Source organism: Phaenicophaeus curvirostris, chromosome 26, assembly GCF_032191515.1.
Source record: "Phaenicophaeus curvirostris isolate KB17595 chromosome 26, BPBGC_Pcur_1.0, whole genome shotgun sequence".
In the NCBI taxonomy this organism is placed as follows: Eukaryota; Metazoa; Chordata; class Aves; order Cuculiformes; family Cuculidae; genus Phaenicophaeus; species Phaenicophaeus curvirostris.
In genome coordinates this window covers 3,447,918-3,471,593 of record NC_091417.1, presented here as the reverse complement: position 1 = coordinate 3,471,593, position 23,676 = coordinate 3,447,918, and the positions used below count along the sequence as shown (strand labels likewise).

General features: G+C 46.1%; 1 protein-coding gene across 1 annotated transcript in view; it reads left to right on the top strand.

Moving 5' to 3' along the window:
* The first annotated feature begins 3,156 nt into the window (after positions 1 to 3,156).
* SKAP1 (src kinase associated phosphoprotein 1) overlaps positions 3,157 to 23,676 on the top strand; it is a 161,834-nt gene continuing 141,314 nt past the window's right edge. The window contains exons 1-3 of the mRNA XM_069876863.1: positions 3,157 to 3,224; positions 9,794 to 9,899; positions 21,796 to 21,821. Of these exons, the coding sequence (XP_069732964.1) occupies positions 3,191 to 3,224; positions 9,794 to 9,899; positions 21,796 to 21,821 (166 nt within the window). The 5' untranslated portion in view covers positions 3,157 to 3,190. The remainder of the gene's footprint in view (positions 3,225 to 9,793; positions 9,900 to 21,795; positions 21,822 to 23,676) is intronic.

Genomic DNA, 23,676 nt, shown 5'->3' with positions numbered 1-23,676 from the left:
TTTAATTACAACAGCAGCTGCTGTATGGCCAGCTTGGTCTTAACAAAACCTTCCTGTAGGACCTAAGAGGAACATCGTACGTGCTGCCAGGACCATGAGATGGACGTGTTGTCCAAGAGCAGCCAGGGTGCAACTGTGCCAAGCTCCACACGTGATGCTATTTTCAATGTTCTATGCTAACCTTAAGACCTGTAGCAAAAGACCAAAAATCACAACTGCAATCCATCTCAGACGTTCAGCAGAGAAGAGCTAGAGCTTTACTGATGCTGCAAACAAACACTGCAACAGCAGGAAATCTGTTGAGTGAAATCCTCACGTACTCTTCAGCAGTGTTCACACCCAAAGCAGCAAAGGAAGGCAAGCCCACACAAAACACCTACAAAATGAGTCACTGCTGGTTTGACACGAGGGAAAATTTCTTCCAGACCCTAAATATAACAAATAGGTTTAACTCCTGGGCCAGGCTCGCTGACCAGACATCTCCTAGTTCACTCTTTACAACACCATGCTCTCAGACTGCTATGTGAGCTACAGAAATGCAGAGAATGTGTGAGATGACCCTTTCCTTTGCAGCTGCACGAACGTTTCTTCCTCTGAGATTTGCATTGATCAGTTTTTATTGATCTTTCTGGCATATCTGAAGGCAGTTTTCTCCATCTAAGGAACCTAGTTCATTCCTTTATAAACTCATTTTTAAAGTTAGTCAGTCTCAGCAAGCAGCTGCTTTTTATTTGCAATCTGTAATGAACTGACTAGGATTTCTACACAGAAGTGTTTAAATATTTATCCCTAAACAACTCTAGGTGAGAACACGTTCACAGATCCATCTACTGTATACATCCACCTACATGCGTTAGCATTTCTTGCACACAATCAGAACCACTCAAATGCACCCGGAGCCTCAGGCAGCTGACAGAGATTCACATTTTGAGAAGACTCTCAGTTTTGTAAACCCTGGCTCGTGAAACCCTACCTGACTGGGGGATATAATAGGGAAGGCAGCTGCACTGTATATCCTTTCTAGCAATGCAATCTCCAGTGTGAGGCCCTCTGAACTGCAGTGACATTTCCTGTGCTTTAAGACCTCTGCGTCTGCTATAGAGTGATTTCTTGTGCATCTTGTCCTAAAAATCCAGAATATGCAACAGTGGTTTTGTCAATGCAGGTGAGCCCATGCAGCAGAGCATGAAGTAAAGGGGGAAGGAAAGAAACTGAGTCTATTTACTCTGAATGGGAACCTTGCAAGGTCTGGATTGGTAATGTCAGACGTGAAGTCTGTCTCCAGCTTGTTCTGAAAATACGTGTGCGTGCAGAGCACAGCCAAGTGACAAATCAGAAGTGGTGGTGTGTTTCTTTTCCCAGCTCTGGAGAGCAATTGAGCCTCCCTGAGCAGGAGAGAAAACACACTGTCTCCTCTTCCCTGTGACTAAACACCAAATGGCAGCTGCCACTTCAGCATTACCACGAGGAGAGGCTCAGTACCCAGAAAACAGCGCAATGTTACTTCTCTGATAAATCAGCTGCACACACTAAATGTGTTCCTGGCCTTGGTATCTTCACTTCTCCTTTAAAGCCATCCCTTCTTGACAAGCGTTATTTATAGATGAATTATTGAGGCGTTGTCTCCATGCATAAAGGTGCATATTTCAACCAAAACATCCCCCCAGAACTTGGCAGCTGCTTTGGGGTGGTTCCCCTTTCACTGGGACTGTTGTGTTTGTGCATCTTGGCCTTTGCAGGTTGGGAGCCCAAGGTGCACTTCTTTTTTTTCCTCTCTCCTCCACATTTTGCTTTGCCAGTTTCTGATATTTACCACAGCTGGCTGGTTTGCCCAGAGCAGGAAAGCAAAGCAGCAAGAGAAGCAGTTTTAGGTGGCTTCCCTGGAGGGGCTGAGAGTGGCACACAGCTTAGCACAAAGCCCTGGCTCTGCTCTGGAAGGAGCTGTGTTGGGTCCCTGCAGAAAGCAGCAAGCACAAACTTCCGTGAAGCTCTGTGGTTTTGTGTTTGTGGCCAACACAGCTGGACTGCATCTTTTTTTTTTGTCATCTCTAGCATTTGTTATGTTGGGAAAACAATTAAAGATCACATGCCTGGCATAAAACACCAGAAAAGTAAAAGTGGCAAATAAGTTCAGAATGACCTTTTCTGTGTCCTGTAATAGTAAATATCTGTTTAATATCAGGATATTGCAAATAACGACTGGATCCTGTATACTGAACCTATGGAAACCTTAAATTCATCTTTGGAATAATAGAATCGCAGAATGGTCTGTGTTGGAAGGGACCTCAAAGCCCACCCAGTTCCAACCCCCTCCCATGGGCAGGGACACCTCCCAATAGACCAGGCTGCTCAAGATAAAGCAAGCTATCTTTGGATTTGTCAATATTTGAGCCTAAAAGTTGGGAATGCGAGAATGAGAAATAATAATAATGTTATTCCCACAGTCGGCTTGTGCTAATTCATTTTTACAGGAGAGGAGCAGATGCAGGACTGTGGGTTAATCTAATGCAATGCCATTTTTGTTTTGCAGAGTGCAGTTTGCATTTATTGCCTGTCATAAAGCAAGTTAAAGTGCGCAACCCTGTTATTTCTCTGGGCAAGACATAGAAATATGAATGGCTATTACAACCGAGCCCCCTTCCTAGGCAGGAGGCAGGAAGAGGGGAAGTTTTATTGCAGAACATCCAAGCACTTCTTCCCCTGTGCATTAGAGCGGAGATCCTTTGCCTGGAAGAGCTCTAATCCCCATTCTGGTGTGCCAGGAACAGGCACAGGAGGTTCAATCAGTGCCCTCAGCCTCACAGGGCCCTGCGCACACATGTTCTGCATTGTGTGAGAATTAAAGAGGTGCCACCCCTAATTGCCACCAGGTTAAAACACTCATGCAGGAGCACAGGTGCAGCTGGGCTGTTGCTGGGGTGGGGTCAGGCACTTCTGCAGCTCGTTGGCTGGGGCTCTTGGGAGTGTAGAGATGCTCAGCGTCCAGGGGAGCTGGGCATCCCAACTGTCTGCAAGGAGGTAGGTTGAGCTGCCTGGGGCTGTGAGAGGAGGTGTTTCAGTGGGGCCCAGAGGTTCCTCCTACCTCTTTTGGGGTGTCCCCGCCCTCCCTGCTTCCTTTCTCACTCTGTCCCTGCCCCTGAGGGACAAGAGCAGTAGGTTTGATTCCTGTGGAGAGGTGGTGGCAGGTATCATGATCCCAGAGGATATTCAGAGACTCCTAGAAGGTAACAATGAAGTTCTCCTTGTTCCTCTTCTGCTCAATGGGGCTGTGGCTGCAGGGGAAGAAGCTGGAAGGCTTTTTGCACCTCATTGTCGTGAGGCAGAGATGGGAGTGGGAGGACTATGGGAGCTACTTCTGCTTTAAGGCTAATGGCTTTGGGGTCCTCGAGTTACATCTGCCTTCCCTTTCTCTAACTCCAGTAAGGGTGTAAGGGATGTGGTTGCCTGTCATGGTGGTTTTGGGGCTGTCCTCCTGCTGCTCAGGAGCTGGCAGGTGGGTCCGTGGATGTGTTAAGATTGGGAAAGCTCTCTGGTGGTCTCAGACTCTGTGTAAGGAGAAGAGACTGTATGAAAAATTAAGGAGCATCTTCTAGAACAGAGTCTGTTCCCATAGAGTGTTTCCAGTTAAGGTACCGAGTGGCTTTGCTGGTTGAGCATTATTAAGGTGAGACAATGGAGTGGGTACGAAGAGTAGAAGAAGCTTGTGTGCTGCAGTGAGCTCTCTCTCAGCAGAGTTTTGTTGTGGTTATGATTATGATGTCTTCTGGCTTTAGAAGTGCTGCATGTTGCACTGGGGTTGCTGTGAACAAGACTGCTCTGGGAGTGCATCCTCAGGAAAGCTTCAATCCTGTTGAAAGTGTGGGTACAGCTGAGAGAAAGAAAGAGAGGGAGGGATAAAGATAGCTACTCCTATCATTCTCTCAGTCCAGTGCTCTGTCTGGTGGGAGAACATCCTCAAAACATCACCCTTGCTTTGTCCCTTCATGTGCTCAGGGTCATGCTTTGCTAATGAGCTCATTTCACTAACTCTGCCCCTTATTTTCCTCGCCAAAAAGGTGCACCTGTTTGGGCATGTCCAGCTCCTGGTAGTTGCTTTGTCTGGGAGCTGTACCCATTATCAGCGTGGACCCTGCAAACCTGTCCTATTCAGCGCTGCGGTCTGTGTGCAGTTGTCTGGGCGATGAGATCTTCAGGTTAGGTGTGAAGTTGACACAGACCAGTTCTTTCTGTGGTGTATGTACTACAATCACCCAGAAAAATTGTGGCTACGCAGTCCCTGGAGGTGCTCGAGGCCAGGCTGGATGGGGCTTGGAGCAACTAGATCCAGTGGGAGGTGTCCCTGCCTGTGACAGGGGGTTGGAATTGGATGATCTTTAAGGTCCCTTCCAACCCAAACCATTCGATGTTTCTGTGAAGTTCCATACGGACCTTTGCAATTGCTGCTGATCCTGTGGTGTGGAGCAAAGGCATGGAGAGAGAAGTGCTATCCGGAGGTGATCGTGTTATAACCTCCCCGTAAATAACACCTGAGCAGCAGTGTCGCAGGCTGGAGCGGTGGCATCAGCCCATCACTGAACAAAGTGTGCACGTGTCATCCTGCTGTCACAGATGTGGGTGGCTGCTGGGGAACGAGTCGTTAGCATCTTGCTGCTCACCACTCAGAGCGGTTGTGTTCGGGGTTGGCTCTGGCTACCACAAGGCTTTGTGACCTTTTGTTTCCTGTTGCGATGGCTCCTGAAAGCACAAAGCACTCTCTCCTTCCCCTTAGAGATGTGGGATGGCTTCCAGTCCTAGGATCTGTCAGTCAGAGTGCAAGTGTGCAGCCTCCAAGCCTGTCAAAGCTCTCTTCTAAATGCTTTGTGTCTTCCCCCAGATGTAGGTGTGAATTTTCTCCTCTGGTTTTTAATCATGGGGGTTTTGGTGCAGTTCACCCTTTCACATTTTTGATGTGCAGTGCTTTATTGTTCAGTGCTGACACTTCAGTAAACAACTCATTTCTGCACCTGCCACCTCCTTTTAACTGAGATTATTTTCTTGTTAGCTGACTGTTTTTAATTGAAGGCTTCAGATCTCCTTCTAAAGCACAACCTTTGTTTGCTGACAAGTAGAGCAGGCTATGAATGGAGATTAATTGCGTGTCACACACCTCGGTATCAAACTTGCTGTGTCTTAACAATCTCTACGGTCTTGAGGCCTTCCAGTGGCTGAGGAGGTTTCTAGCTCCGCAGGCTGGAAATGAAGGAGCTCAAGCTGTTACAGGGTTTGCAAACTGCATTACTATTAAGAGTTCTTGTATTTAACATAAAAAAATAAAATTAGAGGAGGGAATTACTGATGAATAGGCAATAACATTAGCTTCTTTATGTTAAAGCTTGGTCCATGGTGCAGGATAAGATGCACAGAAGTAGGTAGGGAATGGCTAGGTAGACATGAAGGTGTTCATGGCCAGGTTGGATGGGGCTTTGAGCACCCTGATCCAGTGGGAGGTGTCCCAGCCCAGGGCAGGGGGTGGAACTGGGTGGGCTTTGAGGTCCCTTTCACCCCAAACCGTTCTGATTCTATGATCTCTGTGGTTGAAGTGCTGGAATGTCAACCCACTGCAGACATTCTACCTTGCAGTCCTGCAACACTTGGGAAAGCTTGTTATTTTCTGTGTGAGTAATGTGGTTGCTGAGATTATATTAGTTTAATTTCCACCTTGCAAATTAGCAGCCCAAGTTCTCATTAGCACCGTGTTATCAGTTAATTGCCCAGGGTTTTGCTTTTGGCTCAGTCAGGTCCCTTTTAAAACTACTTTTGCTTAAGAGTATCTGATGTTTGTTGAGCACATATTTCTCCTGAAAGCTGAAACAGTGGTTCTGAAAAATGTGATACCTCTCTGCCAAACCCAGAGCTGCTGCTTGTGTTGGTGGAATCAAAGGCAGTTCAGCAGTCTGATTATCCTGCCCTTCGCCTTCCTTGCTTGATCCTCTTCAGTTGGTGGGTTTTCTTGCTTGACTTTGGGCAACAGGAGGGACTGAGCAGGTGCTGTGGTGGGAGCCTGTGGCTGCACCTGCGCAGCCTTGGTGCTGTTTTAAAAATAAACAATAAAATGCTCTGGTTTGTGAGGGCTAATAAGCCACGGTCAGCATTGATGTAGCACCATGAGTAGCTCTGGGAATTCAGAGTTGAGGCTTAGAAGCTGTTCTTGGTTCTCCTGTTGCCCATTGTATAAGGAAGAATATCTCATTCAGGCCGTTCCTAGAGGTTTCCCCGGACTCAGCCCCACAAAAGCAGGAGGGCTCATCTGAAAAATGTTGTTTCACAACTAAACCATCCTTCCTTGAGCTTGCAGAGGTGTCAAGAAACAATTCACAGCTTTTCTTTTGACAAGTGAGACTGGGGTTGATCCACTCAGCCTTCCAGTTCCCTGGCTGTCTTGGGATGCATCCTAGAAGTATTAATACAGTCCCGAGGAAGCTCAAGGTATCTGCACTTTCTCTGTTGATTGGTGGCTTAAACTCTTTGTTTAAACTCATTTTTCCCAGGTAGCTTGGCTGATGAGCTGCAGGAGGGACCGTGTGGAGCATCAAGTAAGGGTTGGAGCATCAAGTAAGGGTTGGAGCATCAAGTAAGGGTTGGAGCATCAAGTAAGGGTTGGAGCATCAAGTAAGGGTTGGAGCATCAAGTAAGGGTTGGAGCATCAAGTAAGGGTTGGAGCAGACTGGCTGGTTCAGTATTAGCCTGCAGAGCTAAAATGGGATTCTGTGGGACCAGTTCCTCTGTGCATGGAGTGCAGGATTTCTGTTGCTGGTGTTTGATGGCAGAGGAGTAGAAAAGAGGAGAAAAAAAAAAGTCACTGTGTATGCGTGTGGAGAGATTACACATGGCATCTTAATACCTTTCAGCTCTGATCATTGAGTGCTGATTAACTCCTGGAATTTAGTGCTGCTGTTAAAAGGTTCTTTACTACCTTGGCTTCAGTGGTTGTGACATAATTCTTCTGATGCCGTGTATCTCCTGCAGGATTAAAGTGGATAACTGCAATTGCCTTTAGAAACTCCCCTGAAACACTTGATGAAATCTCAAGTATTTTTTTTTCCTCTCTTACCTTTTTAGCTGCAGGAAATGAAAAGGAAAGTCCCGTAAACTTTCCGAGTGGATCGCAGAGAGCAATCTATAAACATCAAGAATATAATGTTACTGACAAGCAGTAAAACTAACATTAGGGTGATTTACTTTAGAGCTGCTTACATATTGCTCTTCCTGATCCACTTTGAGAGTTTATGGGTAGGCTTTCTTTTTCATTTCCTGGTGCCATAAACATCGGGGCTGGCTCTGAAAGGGGCTCTGCCTGCTTTGCAGCAGTGACCCTGGTTCTACTATAACTTATCCAGCAGCTGATCTGTGCTGACATCCCAGTAAGTAAATACCGTATTAGAGCTAATTGCATACTCATGGAGCTAATCTGCACTTAAAAATGACAGAGGGATGCAGCTGATACTTGCATGAGTTCTGGGAGCAGTTTGTTTTCCTTGCTTGCTTTCTTTTGCTGTGGAAATCCAGCTTGTATGTAGTTTCTCTTGCTGACCCGTTTCTACTGCGCTGGTTTGTATATAATAAATTGTCCCTTTGGCCTCATCTGCTCTTAAGCAGTGAGCTCCTCGGAGCACGATATATCCTCTGTGCTTAATCTATGGACTTGGGTTCTTTCTGTGCAATTTGTAAGCAGTGTAATGCTCAGCATTGTTAGCCTTGTCACAGGCTGGTTCTGTATCTTGGGTATACAATTAAAACTGAAGAGATAGAGGGGGAAAAATGAAACTTAGCCTAAGAATTACAGGATTGGCCTGGGATTTAAAAAGCTTCACTCAGCTGCTCTGGCAAAGCCTTAGTGTTATCCCAGCAGTGAACTTGATACCAATATGCATCTTGGCCTGACACCTTTGCACTCCTGGAGCTTCCAAAGTTGCTGCTGGACATAGGTGTGTGCTTGAGTGATGCTGTGAGGTAGTGTTAGTGCCCCTCTGCTGAGATGGCACCTTTGCTAGGACGCTTTGATATCTCAATGCTGTATTTAGGGTTTAACTTCTGTTCTCAGCTGTGAACGGGTGGCTGCAGAGTGGGACTGCTGGTATGAGGCACAGCTTGCTGAGACTGGTTCTTGTGGTTCAAGGGGAAAGGCAGGGAGACAGAGGGAGGAGCTGGTGAGAACCTGGAGGAGCCTGCCTTTTGCTGAATTGTGCTTACTAGGGCTTCCAGGGAAACTGGTGCTTCCAGCTGAATAAATCGAGAAAGGAGAACCAAACAAGTATTATGATCCAGATTCACTCATCCTTCCCAGGCTGTTGTGGTTGGAGTTGAGTCTCCCTAGTCTTAGCCCCTCCAATACTCTGAAGAGGAGGTGGGAAGAGGGCCCCCTTTTCCTGGGGGATGCCTGAGCATCAGCCTTGTTCCCCTCCATGTCCTTCCTTATGCTTCTCACTTTAAAGAGGTCCTTTCCCCCTTCCGTGAGGGTCATCAACAGGCAATAAAAAGAAATGAGGGCTCATGACTTTGACAGAGAACGGTATCAATTTCTCTTGTGGTATTTTGATCTTGAGATGTGCTTGCAGATGGAGGAGCTGTGCAGATTCCTGGGGGGTGTCAAACAGCGCTGGCTGCTGTACCAGCAGCAGAAGCAGAAGGAGCTGAAAGTCTTGCAAGCAGGATATTAAACTGACATTAGTGTCACAGCATGCGGTGCGAGTTAAAGGTTGGAGAGGCCTGTGGATGTACAACACCACTGCTTTGGAGCCAATGTTTTCTCTGCAAGGGGAAACTAGCAGTGATGCTGCTGGAGCACAAGCATCATATTGTCCCACACAGAGCAGTGGGGTTGGAATGGTTTTGTTTTCTGTGAAGCTTTTTAGATGTTTCTGTAAAGAACATAAGTATTTATGCAAACTGAACATGCTTAATCCTTTTATCTTCCAATTCAGGATAAATATCTGCATATAGATGTAGTTTCCAGGTGAGAGAACGCTATTTACTGTTGTCTAGCTGTCCCTGTTGGGCAAGCACAGGGTGTAGTATTTCTGCAACAACCTTGCAGGAGAACCCATGCTGTGATAGGGGCACGTGTAGGCTGGTGCACCACCAACCTGCCCTTCAGGGCTTGCCCTTGACAAAGATCATCCTTATGAATACCACAGGATAGGGTTTCCTTAAAGTGTCTGTGGATATCTTGCTCTGGAGTTTAGAAATGCTTTGGATCCTCCTCTGAATGGGATAATCACTTAGAATAGAATCAGAGAATGGCTTGGATTGGAAGGGACCTCAAAACGTATCTACTTACACCCACCTGCCGTGGACAGGGACACCTTCCACTGGATGAGGTTGCTCAAAGCCTCAGTCAGCCTGGCCTCAAGCACCTCCAGGGATGGAGTACATTTCTGTATTCTTATTTGATGCCGAAAGCCCTTCACAATGGCAGAGTTTTAGGGCTTGGGGCAGCAAAGGGGCTGGTGGAATTGCACTTGCTCCAACAGACGTCTCCATTTTGCCTTCACCTTCCTCTTCCTTTCTTCTGCTCAGTGTTTCTTTCCAGTTACCTGTTGGCCTCATACAATCGCAATGAGAAGCTCTATAATCACATGCAATATTTAGATTCTTTTCTATATGCAATCACTTCAATGTCTTAACTTCTCCAAATGAAGCCTTCAGACTGACTTGAATCTCTGGATCAGACTCTGGGCTTGGTGCACGGCCAGGTCCAGGTTTCTTAGCCAAGAACTGGTATCTGAGTTTTAACCTGGAATTCTCTCTTTCCCAGATGCTGAAGGCTACCTGGCAGATGGGCTGCAGAATGAAAACCTGAGTGCTAAAGCAAGGGAATGGAGGGATGCAATTCTCTTAGACTTCCAGCAAGTCAAAGCCAGGTTTGTGTTGTCTGCGTTACTTATTAGTGAAAGTGTTTCAGGACAGCATCATGTCTTAGATACCACATGTATTTCACTAGTGGGACAACTGGGAATCATTTGAGGAGGGAGCTGGCCTCTTCTTCCAAGTGACAGGGGACAGGACGAGAGGGAATGGCCTCAAGCTCCACCAGGGGAGGGTCAGGCTGGACATCAGGAAAAAATATTTCACGGAAAGGGTCATTGGTCCCTGGCAGAGGCTGCCCAGGGAGGGGGTTGAGTCCCCTTCCCTGGAGGGGTTTAAGGGACGGTTGGACGAGGTGCTGAGGGACATGGGTTAGTGATTGATGGGAATGGTTGGACTCAATGATCTGGTGGGTCTCTTCCAACCTGGTTGTTCTATGAAAGTTAATTGACATTCAGGGCTTGGTATAATGTGGGAGAGCACTGTGCACTGGTTTGTATGCTCTCCTGTTTAACCAGTTCTATGATTGTCTGCCAAGTTGTCGTGATTTCTGTTTGGAACTTGCTTTGTGTTTCAAAGTAGAAAATGTGTCTGCACAGCTCTTTGCATTTGGGTCACTGATCTGTTCTGCTCTTCCTTCTACACTGTGGTAGAGAGGATTTTGTGGGAAAAAAAAAAAAATCCATCACTTGATACTTAGGCTTCTGGGTAAATCAATACAGGGAGCAGAGGTTCGTGCTGTTGGCTTGCTGCTGGAAGTATCTATTTCACAAGTGGCTCCTGAACTCTCACATGTGTTGTCTGGACTTTGATACAGTAAAAAGGAATGAACAGGACTTAATTAAAACTCAGGTCTGACCTGGCTTGCGTCCTCGAGACTGTTGAAGCCCTGAGTGAGAACATGAGCTGCATCATCTGCATAAGTGAGTGAAGCAAAGAAGGTTGTTCTGTTGTGCCGGGGGAAATTGGAGAACGTAAACAGAAAATGCATTGCTGGAGGCTTAAATAAAACTTTCAGCCTCAGCTACCTCACATTTTTGGCTATAAATGCAATCCAGAGCTTGCTGTTAATGTTCTAGTTAGAAGATATGAGTTGTGTCACTTGGAAGTTAAGACCTGACCATAAAACTCAGGGTGGCTGACTGATGTAAGCATTGAGTTTAAATAAAACTGCTGTCGAGTCCCTGAGAAGCAGAGAATTTTATCCTTTGGAAGGGCACAGCCAGACTCTATTCCCTGCAGTCCCACTGAAGAACTTAGCAAGATGCCCTGCTGTATCTTAATCGATCTTTCCTGCTGGCTAATTAAGCATCAGTTTTACTCAGCAACTCGGGACTGTGTAATTATCAGCCTGGGTTGCCCTGAATAATTGAAATGAGCTGAATGCAGAAGATGGAAGCCTTTGGAAAATGGGGCTATAGCACATCTAATGGAGGAATGGTGTCTGTGTGTGTGTTGTGGTGTTCTGTAATCTTGCAGAAGAAAGGGCTTGCTTGCACATTTCTAACAGATTGGTGTGGTTACTCAGAAAAATTCCCACTCATTGGCAGGTATTGATCTTGGGCAGAAGGTGCCAAGTAAGCAGAATTCTGAACCTGAAGTATTCAGACATCAACTCAAGCTATTTCAACTGCCCTGTGAGTGTGCAACTTTAAAAGTGACAACTCTGTCTTCCTGTAAGGCAACTCTAGGTCTGTTTTTAATGAGCTAAAACCCAATGACATGGATAAATGTAAGGCATCTGGCAGATTTGGAAATACTGGGTTGTTTGTGCTTCCTGCAGTAGGTGGGCTGTCTTCAACGGTGCTTAAACAGAGGGGGAAGATGCTGCTGTGGCCATCGTCCTGTGGACCACTGGCTGTGTGCGGGTTTGATTTGCTCAAAAAGGAGCATCCTTTGGGGTCCTGGGACAAACGCTGATGCTGCGATGTAGAACTCAGTCTTGGCTCTTAGCTCTTTCTCAGCCTGAGAACGCAGTTTGAGATAAAGCATTTTAGAACAAAGTCAAGGAATCTGCTGGAGCATCCTTTGTATCGAAAGCAGATGTGATATGCAAATTCCTCCTGGATGCTCAGGTTAGTAGGTGGGCCTCAATTGTGTTGCTTATTGACATAAATTGCAGGTGCTTCTGTGGGGGGAGGAGAGCAAGACCCTTGAGCGAAGGCTACAGGGCATGGCTCATTTCCCACTTGTGTTTTATTGCTTGGTGGCATTTGGGAAAGGTGAGAAGAAAAGAGAATATGGATGTCCTTGGTCTGACCCGAGCCATTAAGACAATGATTTGTGGTGGGAGATTACTGTAATGATGACTGTATCTCTTTATTTGAAAGGATCTAGGCAGGTCTTGCTCTTGGGGATGAGGCGAGGGTTTGTCTCTTTGGGGAGCTTCCTGTGGCTTCTGTGGCAGGAAATCATCAGCCTTTGTCTTCAGGAAGCGACTGCCTCCCCTCGACAGCCCCACTCGCTGCATTCCACCTCTGCAGGGCGAAACACAACACTGTGTGCAAGATTTCATTATTTGGGTTTATAACGGACATAAGTAAACTGCTCAACTACTGGGGAGAGACACATGTGTCTGAAAGGGAAGAGCTTCATCTGGTATGGTTATCCTCAATAACTGCTCCTGTAACTTGGCTGTCAGGTCTTTACATTGCTGCTCTCCCCACGGCCTCATAACATTCCCCACCAGGAGGTTTGCTGATGACTATAATGCGAGCAAGTGGTTGGGCTTTATGTCTCCATGTGCTACCTGCGAGGATATATTGTTCCCGTCTCGCCGCAAGAAGTGCGGTAGGTAGGGAGGGGATCGTGTTTGCAGGTTATAATTTTCTCCAAGGCAGGCTGGGGCAGTTTTGCTAGAGGAGCCGTGTTGGAGGCGGTGCAGGCAGCGGCTGTGGGGTGGCTGTCACCATCTGCCTGACTTATGAGTCCCTGTACTGTTTTACTTTCAGAATTCATTTGGTTATTTAAAGTGCACTGTTGTGTTGAAACAGTTTTCTTTTTTTTTTTCCCCCCCTCCCTACTAACTTGGATCATATTCCACTTTCTAGCGTCTTCTATCAAAATCCTGGCCGGCAGTTTCTTTCCTAATTGTCTTTTTGGTTTTGTTGATAATATCTTTTTAATTGCTTTCCCTGATTGCTTTGTTTGGCATTCAGGAGAACAAGCCACAGAACCCAACAGGCTTGGTCTCCAGGAATCATTGATGTTGAGGGATGAGGCTCTTGCAGCACAGCAACGTGTGTAGTTACCTGTGTCCTGACTGGGGTGAGGACTCTGCTCCTGTCCTGAATGGAAAATCGGTGTTTATAATGGGTAAAACATACTCAAAAAAGCAGCTTTGGTCTGGGAGAGGATGCAGTGCCGGGGTAGAGCTCTGCTTGTCTCCCAGAAACCCCTGAGGTTGTCACTTGCTTCTGTTTTAGGTCCTTTAGTGCTGAAGGTTTGTTTCAAGTTGCTCCTTGGGAACTTTACTGCTGTTTCTGGTGTCCTGACAAAGCTGGCTGCGGAGCCAGCAGCTGTCTGACACCTGGGATGGAGTGGATACATGACTCCACTCAGGAACACAAGCCCATTCTTGTCCTTTGGCAAGAGCAGCAACCAAAAAAAAGTCGTCTTGCTGTTAAATGACCTCACCTCAGCATTTCGACGTTGCTAGAGCCGTTACAGTGGCAGGGGGTGAGATGGGGAGAAAGGGATTTATTTAAAAATATGGAGATAAATAGTTCCTCCCTCTCCTTGGAGTCGGCTGGTCATTTAAACTCCCTGTTGGAAGGCAAGTTTGCACTGATGGAAACAAATGCTTAGTATTTTTTTTTCTCCCTGAGGTGAAATGTAATAGCGCTAAAAGGAGAGCCAGGCAGAGCTGCTGTATTTCAAAGCAGGAATGAAGAGAAAGGGGCTTAATTAATGTTTCTCGCATACACCCCGTAGGAAATCCCAAATAGACAGTGAACCTTAGCCTTTAATTTGCTTCACTGTGATGAAAACAATGGCATAAACCTGAGGCCCAATCCTGCTACTTGTAACTAAACCACAGGACCATTTTCCAGCATTTCTACCTGCAGCGAGAGCCCCACACAGACCAGGATCTTCACCTCTGGGTAACAAGCCCCAAACATCATTTTAGTGTCTTGTCTAACCCTCAAAGCCTATGGTGATGTTCCCAACAGGTATTTTAAGCCCCTTCAGGGATGGTGACTTAACCCTTTCTGTAGGCAGCTTCTTCCAGTGCTTGACAACCCTTTCAGTGAAAGAAGTATTTTCTAATATCCAACCTAAACTCGTGGTGTAACGAGCCTCAAAACAACTTGAGGCTGTTTTGTCTATAATGCTGAAGTTCAGGAGCATAAATACAGCCCCTGAGCTTAGCAATTGCTTGGTGTTGGTGCAGAGACACAGAACGCAGAGGGGATGAGATGCCCCCAGTGCCTAGGAATGTTTCCATGCTCAGGTTCAATCAGAGCTGCAGGAATACATATTTTCAGGGAACAAACTTGGTTAACGCCGTCACCTGGTCCCTGCTGAGTGTTTTGCCACATCTGGCCGTGACAGTGTTATTGGCAACGAATCCCGTGCTTGCTGCTGGAGCTGGAACAGGATGGTTTGAACCCAAATGGAAGCATAAGGGCAAAGACAACACAGCGTGAGTTCCTCTGCTTCGGGCATCCTTGGGGTTGTGCTCCAAAGCCTGGAGAAGAGGAGGCTGAGGGGAGACCTCATTGCTGTCTACAACTACCTGAAAGGAGGTTGTGGAGAGGAGGGAGCTGGGCTCTTCTCCCAAGGGACAGGGGACAGGACGAGAGGGAATGGCCTCAAGCTCCACCAGGGGAGGTTCAGGCTGGACATCAGGAAAAAATATTTCATGGAAAGGGTCATTGGTCCCTGGCAGAGGCTGCCCAGGGAGGGGGTTGAGTCACCTTCCCTGGAGGGGTTTAAGGCACAGGTGGGCGAGGTGCTGAGGGACATGGGTTAGTGATTGATGGGAATGGTTGGACTCGATGATCTGGTGGGTCTCTTCCAACCTGGTGATTCTATGATTCTATTGTAGGATGTGGTTCACGCACTCTGTCAAAAAACAGTAAGCTACTGGTTTTATTAGTTTACAGGTGTAACTGAACTGTAGCTATTTCAACACCAGGAGAGCTTCACCTGATTATTGGGTTGAACTTCCTCCTTTCTGTGGCAAGGTATTATGGTGGGATTGTAAAAGATTCCCTAATGAAAATACATCCAAGAATGTGTCTCAAGCAGTGTGTTTGGCCTGTTTTAATAAACTCCTAACCGTATTAACTACATTTATTACTTCAATTTTCAACCTTATTTTAAAGATGTAAGATTGAAATTAAAGAAAATGCAATTTCAGGGTAATTTTGCTTCATTAGTGGAAATGCACTGCCTGTAATTCCTACCAATATGAAACTCATTATGTTGAATAATGTGTGATACCAAGATAAAAAGGAGTTTAAGAATGTGACCTGATGGGCAGATAATTGAGCTCAGCACATTAATGCCAGGGCTGGACTACAGCCCCACCGCATTGTCCTTAATTAGCAAAGTGCTGTTCTTCCCCTTTGGGTTCTTCAGAGAGCTGGAATGTATTTTGCTCAGCAAGGAGACAATCTCGCTGAGAAGGATTTTGTTCACACTTACTTTGGCTGTTAAATACAGATTCATTGGGCAAAAAAACCCCAAACAAGTCCCTGTCTCTTCAAGAGTACTCAGCAGGTTTGGAATTTTTCTGTCTTTAAAAATGAGCTCCCTGAGATTATTTTTGCCTTTATCTGGGGGAGAGGACGGTGAGCATGGGCTTGGGGACACACAAGACCGCTTCTTGAATCCTGTGTTCAGTTCTGGGCCCCTCACCACAAGAAGGATGTTGAGGCTCTGGAGCGAGTCCAGAGAAGAGCAACAGAGCTGGGGAAGGGGCTGGAGAAGAGGAGGAGCATCTGAGAGAGCTGGGGGTGTTTAGCCTGGAGAAGAGGAGGCTGAGGGGAGACCTCATTGCTCTCTGCAACTGCCTGAAAGGAGGTTGTGGAGAGGAGGGAGCTGGGCTCTTCTCCCAAGGGACAGGGGACAGGACGAGAGGGAATGGCCTCAAGCTCCACCAGGGGAGGTTCAGGCTGGACATCAGGAAAAAATTTTTCATGGAAAGGGTCATTGGTCCCTGGCAGAGGCTGCCCAGGGAGGGGGTTGAGTCCCCTTCCCTGGAGGGGTTTAAGGGCCGGGTGGACGAGGTGCTGAGGGACATGGTTTAGTGATTGATGGGAATGGTTGGACTTGATGATCCAGTGGGTCTCTTCCAACCCGGTGATTCTATGATTATTTCTTTTTAAAGTCTGGTGAAGTTTCTGTTAGGGTGTTCCCAATTTCTTCTGTAATCTCAGTAGGGGAGTGTTTTCCCCCTCTTTTTGGGCAGTGCTGAGGAAGGGATTCTCCTGTGTTAATGTACAGCATGGCAGGGGCATGAATTCAATTCAGCTGTTATCGTGTTCTACCTGCTTTTATACCTGGTGTGAATGTGGCCATTCCCTCTGCCAGTAATGCAGTTTAGTGCCATCTGGGTTAGGTTCCTTTCAGTAATTTGCATCATTTTCAATCCCAGCTGATAAAATTACCCCCGTTTCCCCATCCATTTCCTTGTGAATGCATTGTTAATCTGAAACCTGAGGACTGTAAATGATTGAAAAGGTGTAACCAGAGTCTTTTCATCGCTGCTGCTGCTCCTGTAACATTTAACCGAGAAATGCATTTGAAGTGGTTTGTAACCGACTTGGCTAATGGTGAGCTCCCCAACCCCATTCTCATATTTTTATTTTTTTTCCCATTTGAAATCTTGTACAGCATTGATTTTTAAAGTTTTTTTTTTTTTTGCGAACATTAAAACCCAATGAATACAGCGCACCAAGCAAATGAGACTGTCTTGAAATATCTAATTTAATAACATCTGTGGTGATATTAGTGTTCTTAATTGGACAGGAAAATACAGGAAATTTGATTGAAACCTGACTTTATTTTATGGTTCCTGCTGAAATTGAGTCTGGGAGGAATGTGGGGTTTAGACTTTTATAGGCGTTAGAGCTGCAAAGAGACCATTTATACCCATCAAGTCTGACCCCCTGCACAGCACAAACTGTAAGATTTCAGACAATAGTTTTTGTCTCTACCCTTAAATGGGTCTGGTTTGGCTCCTTCATCTCTGGGAAACACTGCAAGCGTGGATGCTGGTCAGGAAACTAGAGTTGGGGTGTGTTAATTGTGTTTTACTGGATTTCTATGCATTGATGGGATTCATAACTGCCTTCCCCCTGCAGTAGACGACAGAGGCAAACCAAATTATCTTTGTGCTCCAAGAAAACGAGTCCTGCACTCACACCAAAGGGCAAATCTAAATCTATCATGGCAAGAATAATAGTGACTGCTGGGGAATTTAATCTTTGCGTATTCCAGGGTTTAATCTGCCCTCCCTTTTCTAAAAGGATGGGGGATATTTCTGGTTGCCACCTGCCGAGGTGATAGTGTGGAAGTGACTTCTCTGCTAGTAGACCTGCTTGGTCAGAGCTGGAACTTTACTCTTGAGTAGAAGAGCTATGAAAAGCAAATTTTACTCTCTTGGAGGTGAATCCGTAGTACAATGCAGCTGGAAAGGGTAGGATCCGGGGAACTTATTTTCAAACCTCACCAGTGCCTAACTGATGCTCTTGGCGTGGCTTCTTATCTTGCATCTGTTATAAACCAATGCAGGGGTAGGATCTGTGGTCAAGGTCCTGGTGAGTCCTGGAAGCATCTTTCACTTCTGAAGACCAAGTTCTGGCTCTGTGGGAGGCAGTAGAAGGCTCTGGTCCTTACAGACCACTAGTTCTGGCTCAAGACTGTAAGAACAAGTGTGTTCCCGAACAAGGCTTTCTGGTAAACCTGCCTGCTTTGTGACTCAGTTTCCCTTTCCAGTGTTACAACAGCATTTTCTTCCACTCTTTCTCATGGTACTTCACCCTTTGAGGACTGCTTGCAGACCTGAATTGCAATTCTGATTGGGTCCAGCTGGAGCCAGTGCTATTGGGAAGCTGATGAATCAAAACTGGGATCTGTATTGTGTTCAGGAGCAAAGAACATAAACATTTCCAGAGAAGCGAGCCCCTCTGATGTTTGCTTGTTGTGTGCGAAACCTCAAAGGCTGTGCGATCATGAGAAACAGTTCGTGTTTTGAACAGAACAAATCTGGGGCTTCTTCCTGTCTGGCTTAAAATATGCACCGATGAGGTGAGAGAGCTGGGTTTTTTGTTGCAAAGCATGCAGGGGAAATACTTACAGGATGCCTTTCGTTACAGTATTGGCAGCGAAACACTCGATCTTTGCCTTTGTAATGGAAATCAGATTTTTTTTGGGTGCGTTCCTCGCTTTCCATATTGCATCAAATATCTCAATGAATTCCTTTGTGAGCTCAGTTTCAGAAACTGCTTAATCATTTGACAAGAGTTTTCCCTGTCTCCTTCTAACTTCTTAAGGTCTGATGTAAGTTGGGACTTCCTATTTGGCTGAGAACTATTTGCTGTGCTTTGCCTTGACTGATTCTCTTCCTGGGGGATTGCACCCACAGCTGGTGGACAGACGCTTTGTTAATAAAGTGCTTAAAAGGAACAGCTAAGATGAGGCCAAATACATCGCCTATTGGCAAACTTTTTGTTTAAGAAAACAGATGAGAAGCTTTACTCTTGGTGTTTGTGAGATCTAAAAGTTGTTTATTAAGGAAAAGAGTGTCAAACCTGATCCCAAAGCAAAAACACCTCTGGTGTTTTGCTGTGAGGGTGGGGAGGTCCTGGTCCAGGTTGCCCAGAGCAGGGGTGGCTGCCCCATCCCTGGAGGGGTTCAAGGCCAGGTTGGATGGGGCTTGGAGCCCCTGATCCAGTGGGAGATGTCCCTGCCCATGGCAGCGGGTGGAACTGGATGGTTTTGAGGTCCCTTCCAACCCAAACCACTCCACGATTCTATGAAAATAAAGATGTGGTTAAGGATTGGGTCTCTGGTTTCTAACTTCCCCTATCTGGCTCAAGAGGGGATCTGTATGGAGCACTTGCAATGTTTTTTAATTAATAATTTGCTGTGAGAAATCATTGGGCTGTAACTTAGGGGAAACCCTCCTGTGAAGCTGCAGAAGAAGACCTGGTGTAACTGCCTGTTACCCAGAGACCGGGCATGTTAAAGGCGTAACAGGCTTGTCAGTACTGTCTTAACTGAGAACAACAATCCAAATTAGCCTCAAGCTCTGTGCTTTGGAGAATGGCCCAGAGTGACTGATGCACTTCTGCTGGCTAAGCTGCTCCTCTGCTCCACAAACAGGTCTTATTCTCCATCTGTAACTCACACATGACTTATGGCTAGAGATGTATTGGAACTGGCCCTGTTTGGTACCTAGGCTGTTGCAAGAAAAGGGTATTTGGGCCAAATAATCACATTGCTTGGGTAATACAGGAATAAAAAAGGAATATTCTGGCCACCTCTGAAAGCTGTGCACGTGTAACTTGCTGGATAAGTAAGGCTGGGCTTACCTGTAAGAAGGAATTGGGAGACACAGATGTGAAGTCCTGCTTCCATTCACCCTGTCTTTGACATGGATAAAACATCAGTGTGAAAGAAAAATTCTATAAGAACACACTGGAAAGACTGTGGCATTGTATGTGGGTGCCTTTTAAGCCCTCAAGATAAGTAATGTGTTCAAGATTATCATGCAGGCAGTGGCAGATGAAGGAATTACATCATTCTTCTTTCGTCTTCCCTAAGAACAAGCCCATCTTCCCCCCACTCCCAATTACATTTTAAACTAACTTTCATTCTCTGTTTAAGCCTTTCCAGAGTGCAAATGATCAAAGCATGAGATTAAAGACACATCCTGATGTGAAGAGATTACAACTTTTGACTGTTTCCTTATGCTTTCAAAAAAAAAAAAGAAGGCAAAGCAAAGCATCTTTTTGGTATTTCCTCTCATTTTGATTTGATCAGAGCGAAGCCAACATGGGCTCGCTGGTCCGGTAGGAACTGGAACTCAATTTTACATTTTTTTAAGCCATTTTACTGTATTAAAAATGACAGAGGTTAGAAACAAAGCTCTTATACTTTTATTGAACTGGAATGAGAAGTGACAGAAAATCATTTTGGTCCTAGTGCAGTAAATGTTATCACTAAAACATGTTCAGGGGAGATTAGGACAGCCTCTCAAGCACAAGAGACAAAAGTTCACAAAACAAGAAGTGATTTTGCTGTCCTTGTCTTGCAGTCGTCTGGTCAGGAGACAAAAGTATTTTAGCTCTCGGGGATGCTGGACTTGGGGGGCTGGGGAAACGCAGGTTCCTCTCACAAAGCCGAGACTGAGCCTGGGGCGGGGAGGTTTTGCAGATCAAATGCTGAATAATGTTTGAATTCTCAAAGCAAACGTTGAGGCAGAGTTAATGCTGATTGGAAACAAAAGGATGGGGCTGCTCTGATGGTTCCCTGACCCTGGGCAGGTGCTGTTGCTTCCCTGGGCTGGAGAGATAAGATGGAGCTGCTGTAGGGTGGAGAGGGAAAGGCTCATTGTGAAAATGGGGACCACTGCCACGAGCATCCAAAGTCCCAGAGAAATCTGCAGCCCTTTCTCACCACAAAACACAGTGGTGTGGCTCTTTTCAGCAGGACACAGCTGGTTTTACCCCAAGCCTGTTCTTCCAGAGAAGTTTTTTTCTGTCTGTGCACGTTGTTTATTTATTTGTCCAAAACAAGTCAAATATTATGCCCTTAATCAGAATTCTGGTGTTGTTTTCTAATTAATCTGTGTCAGTAGCTTGAATGTTTGTGTTAAATCATTTTCTTCATGAAAGCTTTTAATGAGGAAACAAATTGATTGGATTTTTACGTACTGGATTCTTGCCACTGATGCCTATAGAGCAACCCTTTGTTACGCAGCTTGCCTGGCAATGGGTCACTTTGAGGTCTATCCCCAATCCTTGATCTGTTTCCAAAACTCACCAGTGCTGTTCCCGTATTAAAATGACTCTGATGTCAACCCAAGACATGCTCAAATGTGAAAGAGGAAGAAATCGCTGAGGATTTTTTTGGCATGGCCAAAAGTGGGTGGTGTGTGTACTGTTGTCTGTGCTGCTACTGGAAGAGAAGGTGTGACCTGAGGTTAATTAAGGATATGGATCTGTTAGAGCAAGGCCAGAGGAGGCCATGGAGATGATCTGAGGGCTGGAGCACCTCCTGTGCAAGCACAGGCTGAGAGAGTTGGGGTTGTTCAGCCTGCAGAAGAGAAGGCTCTGAGGAGACCTTAAAGCAGTGCTGAAAGAGGCTCTGTGGAGGCAGGGGAAGGGCTCTTGATCAGGCAGCGTGGGGGTAGGACAAGGGGGAGCGTTTTTCAGCTGAAAGAGGGGAGATGCTTTCTTGTGAGGGTGGGGAGACCCTGGCCCGGGTTGTCCAGAGCAGTGGTGGCTGCTGCATCCCTGGAGGGGTTGAAGACCAGGTTGGATGGGGCTTGGAGCAACTGGATCCAGTGGGAGGTGTCCCTGCCCATGAGAGGTGTGGAACTGGATGGGCTTTGAGGTCCCTTCCAGTCCAAACCATTCTGGAATTCTAAGGCTGCAAAGCAAAAGGCCATGCAATACTCTGCATTTGGAGAGAGACAGATGTGTTCTTGTGGAAGGAAGCTGGGAGCCATTGAAACCCTTGAGAGAGAGGAGGTTTGGCTGGTGAAGGAGGGTGCTTGGGCTGAGGATGTCACAGGAGCCAGCAAGTGTCTATAAGATTTACAATTCCTCTTGAAGCTTCTCAAGCAACGTGTGTGTTGCCCATTCACTGGATTCCTGGCAGCATTTCTAGTATAATTCTCCCATCTGTTACTTTCTCATCAGGCTGGAACAAATCATTAAGAAAATAGTGAATGCTTACGTCTGTCTCTCTTTTTTTTCTCTTTTGGCCTTTTAGGTACCACTGGGAATTCCTGCCCCGAGGTGAGTACAGCTTGTGGGAGAGGAGGGGTGATTTCTCACTGCTATGAGCTTGGGGCGCAGGGAAGTGTTGGATGGGAGGGGTATTTTCTATGCAAAGTCAACAAGGAGAGAACTTAAACTGAAGCCCCATCCCTGGAAACATTCAAAGTCAGGTTGGATGGAGATCTGAGCAACTTGATAGAGTTAAAGGTGTCCCTGTTCCTACAGGGGAGTTAGACTGGATGACCTGTAAAGGTCCCTTCCAGCCCAAAGCCTTCTGTGGTTCTGTGAATACAGAGCTGTGTGTGGCAGTTCCTGGGGGCGGAAAGGGGCAAAGCTGTAGTGTGGGCTCTAGCAGGAGCTGGAGTTGGCATTCTTGGTCCATTTCTCCTTACCCTTGAGGGCAAATAATACAGCCGTGCAGTGCTGACATGAACTCATTGTCTTGGGCAAGCACAGGAGATTTTTCTGCACAACTTGTGTCTTCAAAAAAACCCTTAAAGTTCAGAAAGGGCAGAATATTCCCATGAAGCGTTGACTTTGGAGCAAGGACTGTTGGGTAACCTTCAAGTTTCCTCCCGTCTCATTACTTCACGTTAACCCGAACTTGAAATTGAATCAACCTCCAGGTGTAGACAAATGGCCAGGCTGTAAATTTTTCCGGACCGTGACCATCTCTTGTTATGTCTGTTAACAAGCTGGGAGATTCTGATCAGGACTTTGATCTTCATTTCCGCAATAATGCGGGTGATGATTTAAACTTTCCAGGGTGCCTGCAGGTCACAAGCCGTGTCAGTGGGTGCTTCTGCATATTCAGGGCAATTGATGGATAGGGATTCGCTCGGAGCTGACCTGGAGCTCCTTCGGCTCTGTATTGGATTGGTGGAGCTCAGCTCCAATCCTGGATTTGAAGCATTGAGTATAGCTGAGGTGTGTGGTTTGGTGAGTTTGTCCTTTTTCCTTAAACAATCTTTGTGCCAGGGAAGTGCAGACGGAAGGATCTGCCAGCGCTCAAACAAGATGAGAGCTGGGGCCGTAATAAAATTCCTTGTGAGTGTTCCAAGGCGGCTAATCCTTCATTTACTCCAGGAATAAATTCCCGTATGCTACCTCCTTGAGCAGGGCCCGCTTCCAGCCCATCCTGGCTGCCTGGCAGCACAGAAATGTCAGAAATACAGCAGCGTTGCAATTCCCACTAGAACAGTGTTATCACATTTTAATATGAGCCTCGGTGCAGCCTCGGTGCTTCTAATTGCTTTCAAACCATTGTTTTCATGCGTTTGGTTGATGAACCCAGCATCTGGCATCATTTGAGAAAGTACAACAGACAGCTGTGTTCAAAATTAAAAGAAAAAAAAGAGTGAGAGAGGATTAGAACACATAAAAGGGCTCAAAATGAGATTTTTTTTTTTTTTTTCCCAAATTTTGAAAGTTCATGCAATTAAGAGAGTGGAGGAGGGTTACTTTTGTTCTTTGGAATAGTCTTTATTCTTTCATAGAGTTGGAAGCCTGAGTAATATTAAGAAGGTTGGTATGTAGAATGGTGTATGGATTTGTAAGTAAAGCGCTTCGCTCACTTAAATGCTTTTTAGGAATTGTGATGCAAGCGTTTGGGTCTTCAGGTGTGCAGGTATTTTCAAATGTGCCCCGTCACCTTGAACTAAGAAAAAATGTAGTAAGGAAACAGCTTGAGAGTTAAAACCTGGGCTCAGGCATCACCTTGAGAGCACCAGCTTGAGTTTGCGATGCAGTGATGGAGGAAGGAAAGGTGGGATGAGAATTTGGTGCATACTGAATGGAAAAGAGCCTGAGAACTACAATGTGGGGCTTGGTTTTAAAGGAAAAAATGAATGCTATGTGCCTGGATTTATTGGTA